Source organism: Rhamphochromis sp. 'chilingali' (genome assembly GCF_963969265.1).
Source record: "Rhamphochromis sp. 'chilingali' genome assembly, chromosome: 5".
Classification (NCBI taxonomy): Eukaryota; Metazoa; Chordata; class Actinopteri; order Cichliformes; family Cichlidae; genus Rhamphochromis; species Rhamphochromis sp. 'chilingali'.
Window position 1 is genome coordinate 7,607,243 of NC_137932.1, and position 7,898 is coordinate 7,615,140.

The 7,898-nt window shown below is 43.2% G+C and overlaps 1 protein-coding gene across 2 annotated transcripts in view; it reads right to left on the minus strand.

Moving 5' to 3' along the window:
* LOC308397553 (alpha-N-acetylgalactosaminidase-like) overlaps positions 1-7,869 on the minus strand; it is a 14,758-nt gene extending 6,889 nt beyond the window's left edge. The window contains exons 1-8 of one of the 2 annotated variants that reach the window (XM_080883516.1): positions 7,708-7,869; positions 7,058-7,214; positions 6,189-6,329; positions 5,689-5,900; positions 5,502-5,596; positions 5,239-5,400; positions 1,817-2,014; positions 1,572-1,712 (exon numbers count right to left, since the gene is read on the minus strand). In XM_080883516.1, the coding sequence (XP_080739642.1) occupies positions 1,572-1,712; positions 1,817-2,014; positions 5,239-5,400; positions 5,502-5,596; positions 5,689-5,900; positions 6,189-6,329; positions 7,058-7,212 (1,104 nt within the window). In that variant the 5' untranslated portion in view covers positions 7,213-7,214; positions 7,708-7,869. Of the gene's footprint in view, positions 1-1,571; positions 1,713-1,816; positions 2,015-5,238; positions 5,401-5,501; positions 5,597-5,688; positions 5,901-6,188; positions 6,330-7,057; positions 7,232-7,707 lie in introns of those variants that run through there. The other variant, XM_080883515.1, reaches the window with a different exon arrangement.
* Between the last annotated feature and the right edge of the window lie 29 nt (positions 7,870-7,898).

Sequence of the window (7,898 nt, forward strand, 5' to 3'; positions counted from 1 at the left end):
ATATATATATATATATATATAGGCTGGACTATGGGATAAGATGGCATCGTTGTAATCCCATACGGGAGCAGCTAGTCACTTACTGAGTAACACTGCAAAACAGAATTGATAAAGTTTTAATTTCAATTCAGGTTAGATTATTTATTTATTTTTTGTGCGCAACGCAGATTTTCTGTGCGCAGAGACCGTGCCAGCAGTGCGCAATTTCTCACGCGCACAGCTTAGAGGGAACATTGGTCTTAAGGAAATTAATGGTTGGATGGCAAACAATTTTCTGCAGCTTAATACAGACAAGATAGATTGTTTAATTCTGGCTCCAGAGAGCATTAAGCCCCAAATTAGACAATGTTTGGAATCTTTCTCATCCACTGTAAAACCTCTGAATCTTGGGTTAACTTTTTACCAATCTTTTGATGCCCACATCAAGTTTTTGACCCCCTCTGTGCTTTCTTCACTTAAGAAATATCACTAAACTCAGGACTGTTGTCTCTCAGGTCTCGTCCCAATTAGCCTGTTGTAATGCCCTTTCCCCTTGTCTGTCAAAGGCTTCTATAAATCGCCGTCAAGCTGTCCAAAAAGCTGCGGCAAAGCTTTTATCCGAAGGGCCAGCTCTGTTCTAGGATGCCCTCTGGACCCAGTGGAGGTGGTGAGTGACAGGAGAACGGCGGCTAAGCTGTCATCCCTGATGGACAACATCTCCCACCCCATGCAGCAGACTGTGACAGCACTGAGCAGCTCCTTCAGTGGGAGACTGCGGCACCCACGGTGTGGGACGGAGAGATTTCGCAGGTCTTTCCTCCCCACTGCTGTCAGACTCCATAATAAAGACTTTAACTGATCAAGCACACACATCCATACATATGCAATAATACTAAGTGCAATAATCCTTTCTGTCATCGTTGTATTTTTACTCAGTTGTATATAGTATTTGTATTTGTATTCTATTTTTATCTTATTGTATATTTATTTTATTTTATTCTACTGTATATAGTATTTTATTTTATTCTATTCTGTACAGTTGTGTACTGTATTTATTCTTATTGTATTCTAATTTTTGCCTCATAACTTTTGCACTGTCCACTTCCTGCTGTGACAAAACAAATTTCCCACGTGTGGGACTAATAAAGGTTATCTTATCTTATCTTTAACTCGCAAATTTTCTCATATAACCCCATTGCTAAAGAGTCTGCACTGACTTCCAGTTAGTTTCAGATATCAGTTTAAAATCTTGACTCGTACTGTCATGGCCTTACGAGGAGAGGCCCCCACTTATATTGTCAAGCTACTTCACGCTAATTCTTGTACAAATACAGGCCATTTACCATTTAATAAAAGACTGAGTCATGTACCGTGCTATAATGCTATAATATTTGAAAAGATTTCAATCTTTTGTTTGTTTGTTTCTTGGATTTTTTTGTTTGTTTTCTGTAGTGCTGTTTTACGTTGTTAACTTTGAAACTTCAAAAACAGGGAAGTCTGAGTCAACCTTGCTTGCCAAAATTACCCCTCTCACCCCGAGTGAACCAGGTCGAAACACGATACACATCCCTCCTAAGTCTATAAACACATACCTTGTAGCTGCCTGCAGTGTAGCTGAGTTTGCTGAGGGAAGTCGTGTAGCGATAGGGCATGTCTGTACGACGGCTGAAGAACAATAAAGCGCTGGCATTTTTTGACAGGGGGCGCCAGAACACTTCAATGCCACTTTTCTCCTGAGAGAAAGAAAAAATGTGAACAATGAAACAAAAAACATTGCACAAAAGTCCACAAAAAGAGTCATTTAAAAAAGAAATGTATCTACTAAATTGTGCTTCACCTTCACAATGCGTCTTCCCTGGATACCCAGGGCATCCTGGTTGATGCTGATGGCCATTTCGTTCCGCAGGATGCTCTGGGCACCGCTGGAGATGGTACGGAGGTCATTAGACATGAAAAGAGGAGCCGCCATGATCGCCCAGAGAGCCATCTGAGAACGAGACTGTTCCATGCTGAGGCCAAAGTCGCCAATAATCAGCTGTGAAGATTAAAAATTTTCACACCAAAGAATTAAATTGGAGGCTGTAGTCTGTAGTACATGTAATATCTCTTTCAGTATGGAGGTGTAGCCAATGATTTGTGCACAACAAATGTATATGTAGAGCACTGAAGAGGCTTAAACAAATCGTAGAGTAAGCAGAGACAGTAAATATAGACATATATAAAATCATTTTATTATTTATATAAAGCTCTACATAGACAGGCTCCTGCTTATATAGCAGAGTTTCTGTGAATGATTCACTGTAGCCAGCCTCTCTGGTCTTCTAAACACCATCTCCACCTGCCCCTCGCTCTGATTTTTAAACCAGAGGTGATCGTGCTTGTGAGGTAATTGTGTCCAAACTGTGAAATGGCCTTCCTCAGCCTAACAGGCCAGCTGATTCTGTGGTTTGTTTTAAACAACTTCTTAAAATCCGTTTTTGTAGTTGAGCTTTTGGTTTGGAATGAATCTCTGATCATATGGTAGATTTTGTATTTGTTCATGTATCTGTAAGTGAAACATGTATATGTGGCTTTTCTATTGTTTATGCTATTCTATAAAGCACTTTGTAACTATTATTATTATTAGTATTTAGTATTTATTTATTTATTGTCATTGTCAAGAACAATGAAATTGCGTTTGGGGCTTCCATACAACCCAAAAAAAAGAAGAAAATAATAAATACCCCTTAAAACCCAAGTGTACATATTTAACCCAGTGTGACTCCAATGCAATAAGACAATCCTTAGCAATAATGTTCGTAGAAATTCAGACAAAGACCTGAGAAACATGACAAAATACAACAATGCAACCCATTCAATATTATTGTACTGTGAGATATGATATCAGATATGATAGTTATCTATTTAAGAAAGAGGGGGGGTGCAGGAGGGGGAAGAGAATAAAGATATGATGCACCAATGCAGACCAGTTCATTGCTATTAAGAAGTTGGATATGGTTATTGTCCGTGAGAGGGGGGCAGAGAGTTCAGGAGCCTCACAGCCTGTGGATACAGGCTGTTGGCCAGTCTGGATGTTCTGGCCTGTATAGACCTGTACCTTCTCCCTGAGGGCAGCAGATGGAAAAGGTGGCGCGCAGGGTGATGTTGGTCCCGCAGGATACTGTGCACCCTCCTCAGACAGCGAGTGGGGAAGATATTACTGATCTCTGGCAGACTTGTTCCAATAATTCTGCCAGCTTCTTTCACCACCCGCTGGAGTGCTTGCTGATCGGCCTTGGTGCAGCTGGGGAACCACACTAGAAATCCATACGTCAGAACGCTGCTGATGGCACAGTTGTAGAAGTTCAACATCAGAGATCTGGGAATGTGTGCGCTCCGCAGTCTCCTCAGGTAGTAGAGGCGCTGTTGGGCCTTCCGTACAACTGAGGTGATATGGTTGCCCCAGGACAGGTCCTCGGTCACAGTTACCCCCAAGAATTTAAAACTGCTCACCCTCTCCACCGCCTCACTGCCAATGAAGAGAGGCAGATGGTTGTTATGACCCCTCTTCCGGAAATCTACAATGATCTCCTTGGTCTTTTTGGTGTTTAAGACCAAGTTATTGTCGTGGCACCATGACTCTAGTTGTTGCACCTCTGTCCTATAGTTTGTCTCATCATTGTTGGATATAAGTCCGAGCACTGTAGTGTCATCTGCAAACTTAACAATGAGATTGGACGCGCAGGAGGAAATACAGTCATGGGTGAAGAGAGTGTATAGCAGAGGGCTCAGGACACACCCCTGAGGGGCACCGGTGTTGACCACAAGGGTGGAAGAGGTGTTCTTACCCACTCTGACACTCTGTCTACGGTTAGTGAGGAAGTCCACAATCCAGTTGCACAGAGAGGAGTTAAGTCCCAGTTGGTGGAGTTTGGGACGGAGTTTGTATGGCCGGATGGTATTAAAAGCCGAGCTGTAGTCTACAAAGAGGAGCCGTGCATAGGTGTTCCTGTGTTCCAAGTGCTTCAGTAATGTGTGCAGCACTGTGGCGATCGCATCCTCGGTTGACCGGTTCTCCCTGTATGCAAACTGGTGCGAGTCCAGGGATGGTGGAAAAGCAGCTCTGATGTGTTTAATGACCAGTCTCTCCAGGCATTTGGCGGGAATGGGGGTGAGTGCCACAGGTCTGAAATCGTTCAGACATGTGACATTTGACTGTTTTGGGATGGGAACGATGGTTGCTGCTTTGAAACAGGATGGTACCAGTGAACAGGACAACGAGGTGTTATATATAGAGGTGAAGACGTCCGCCAGGTCCGCAGCACAGTCTTTTAGCACCCGGCCCAGCACTCCATCCGGCCCGGCCGCCTTCCTGGTGTTAATGCTCCGGAACACACGCCTCAGCTCATGAGTGCTCAGGACCGGAGCAGGGTCGGTTGAGGGGAGAGGGGACAGGACAGGGTCGGTGTTCTCCCTGTCAAAACGGGCATAAAAGAGATTTAGATCCTCAGCCAGAGTAGAACTGTCGGCTGAGGGTGATGGTGTTCTTCTTTTGTAGTCCGTGATAGCCCTGATGCCCTCCCAGACCTGCCTTGGGTTTGTGTTGTTCTCAAACCTGGCCTCGATACGCCTCCTGTGCTGCTGCTTGGCAGTCTTGATGCCTCTTCTCAGGTTGGCCCTGGCAGCACTGTATGCCTCCTGGTCCCCGGATTTGAAAGCGTTGTTCCTTGTTCGAATAAGTTGTTGAACTCCGTGTGTCATCCAGGGTGGATTATTAGGGAACACACGGAATCGTTTCCAAGTTGTTACATTGTCCACACAGAAACAGATGTAGTCCAAGACAGTGGAGGTGTAACTGTCCAATGCGACACGATTGTCAGTGTCCTGCACCTTGAATACATCCCAGTCTGTGCAGTGGAAACAGTCCTGAAGCATCGGAATAGCATCCTGCGGCCATGTTCTCACGGTTTTGGTTGTAATCCCAGTGCTCTTGATCTTTTGTGTGTATATTGGGTGTAGCAGAAGGGAGAGATGGTCTGACAGACCCAGGTGGGGATAAGCCTGGGCTCTGTACGCATTCGCCATGTTGGTGTACACCTGGTCCAACGTTCTATCTCCTCTGGTAGCACACTTCACATTACGGTGGAAATTGTGAAGTACAGATTTCAGGTCCGCGTGGTTAAAATCCCCATTATTATTGTTATTATTGTTATTATTATTATTATTATAATAAATATGTTTATATTTGGGGAGACAGTAAGAAATTTCAATTGAACAAACCATATCAGGGTCGTTCCACCTTCCAGGACCTGCTGCAGGTGTCAGGGCGTCCTGATTTTCAAAGAACCAGTCAACAATGTTCAGTACACTGTCCCAAGAGTCCTGGATGTCACCATAGTTACGCCACAGGTTGCAGATCTCACCCAGCTGAGTGTAATTTACCTAAAAACACGCATCAGTTTCATATAGTGAAGAAGCAAATACTAAGTATTAGAACAGGATTCGAACAAAACATCAAAAAGTATTTTGGATTTTAATCGTACCTTAGGTGGCAGCCCACCCTGGTAGGCAGGCCAGCTGCAGGAATAGCCAATGGGACGCCCTGTAGCATTTAAAGCCTTTGACATGAGAGGGTAACCTGTTCAAAACAGTGAACAGGAGATCTCAAATGAGGTCCAATCAGCAATATCTTATTATCCACACAGAAAAGGTTCAGTCTTGTGTTTTTACCCAGCTCTTGCTCCATGGCATTAGAGTAACAGCCGTCATATTTTAACATATCCACCTCCCAGTCTGCAAATGTTTGAGCATCTAATTCGATCTTATCCAGTGGTGTGCCAGGGTAGGCCATACATGTGAGTTTGCCCATGTCCCCATAGATGCCCAGCTTTAGGCCTCTGTTATGCAAGTAGTGTGCCAGCTTTTTGATTCCTCCTGGAAACCTGAAAGAGTAATATCAAACACACACATTTTAAAAAAGCCTTCAGCTTTCATTTTGTAACCACAGCATGATTTTTTTTTAATCCTGTAACCCAATTTCCTTTTGCACTTTCCAGGGAAGTGAAAATTCATATTTGTGCTGACACTAAAACATACCTGCTATCAATCTCCTGAGTACTGTGTTTTGCTTTTCACATGATTGTATGACTGTCACACTACTTCACTGACTGTTGGCCAATAACAGATATATGTTTACAATGGTCTTTGTGCTCACGCAGCAAATACTGCACCTCTTAGGATCAGGCTGCAGCCGTCCCTGATCGTCTCTTTGTTTGGAAGACCAGCAGTCATCTATGTTCACGTAGACATAGCCGAGTTCCTTCCAGCCATCCTCTGCAAGTCTGTCTGCCATGTCCATGAACAGATTTTCACTGGAAGAAGGACAAAGATGTTTCATAATTGTCTCAATCGCATTCCTATTTACACTGATACTGGTTCAAGGTTCTTTATTTGTCACATGCATAGTTATACTTGTATAACACACAATGGGGCTGGGGCAGGGATAGCTCAGTAGGTAAAGTGGTCGCCCCATGATCGGAAGGTCGGCGGTTCGAATCCACTTAACGGCTACCCTGAGGTACCCCTGAGCAAGGTACCGTCCCTACACACTGCTCCCTGGGCGCCTGCTTAGTGGGCTGCCCACTGCTTCACTGAGTGAATGGGTCAAATGCAGAGAAAAACAAGTAATTTCCCCATGGGGATCAATAAAGTATCCATTATTATTATTATTAATGGAATGTAACCTGACATCCTCCTCGACATGTGCAAGAATGGTGGTGGGGGGGGAAGAACATTATATATACATATATAGTATATACATTTGGTGAATGTGCAGTAGTGGCAGCAAGCAGGTGAATTCTGTACATTAATAAGAATAGACATCTGACTATTTGAAGATAAGAGTGTAAAGAGTGTAAAGAGCACTACCATATCTATTAGATATTCTGTTCAAACCAACTGCTTCTACTGGCTTTTGTTATATCCTGTTATTATATCGCTATAAAACTGAGACTAGACCATTATAGTTATAATACCTAAATACCTTTTAAGTTTTCAATACAATCAAGCCTGGTGGTACACATTCAAAATTTTGGCTTACCTGATGCAGTTCTTTGGGTCGTTTTCACAGTCAATATCACATCGGTATCGTTCCCATGCCAACCACCCCATGGGAGGGGTCTTCATCAGTCCATTGTCAAGGGCCAAAGTGGTCCCAGTGAGCGCAAAGGCAAACAAGAGCACTGCAACATGCATTTCTGCAAATACAAAATTACAAGCTGAATCAGATGTTAGTGCAGTGTGTCAAAGATGAGCCAGAAGAGTACGTCCAGAAGACTAAAGGGCAAATACAGGTTAATGATTGCAGCACCTGACGAGTAATCACCTGACATGGGTGTGAACGCAAAACAACCTGCTCGATGACTTACCAGTGAAATAAACTGATCGTGTCAGATGACCAAATAAAAATCACATGCTTATATAAACGATGTTCTGCTAAATAAAAGTTAGAATATAAAAGCTGTTCGCAACATGATCGTCATTTGGTTCTTGTAAATACGCAACACTCGATCTCAAGCGAGTTTTTTGTATTATAAACACTAACTTGACGGTAGCTTATTACGTATAACTAATCTGGCATAGACAACAATTATTCTAGCAATTTAAAACGCAGGGAATCTAATACACGTTTAAATGATTTAAACGAAGGGATTTGCTGAATAAATGTATGAAATGAAAAGCTGAACTCACTGAAGTCCGATCACGGCTCTTGGAAACTGAAAGCTAGAAAGAGCAAATAAGACCAAGAGCTCAGCCTCCTGCAGTCCGATTCTGTGCTCTGGTCTCTCCCTCACTTCTTTAAATAAATACTGTGATAAAAGAAAATCCGCTCGGTCCTACTGTGGGGGAATATACAAAAAAGTACACATGACAAGGAAGTG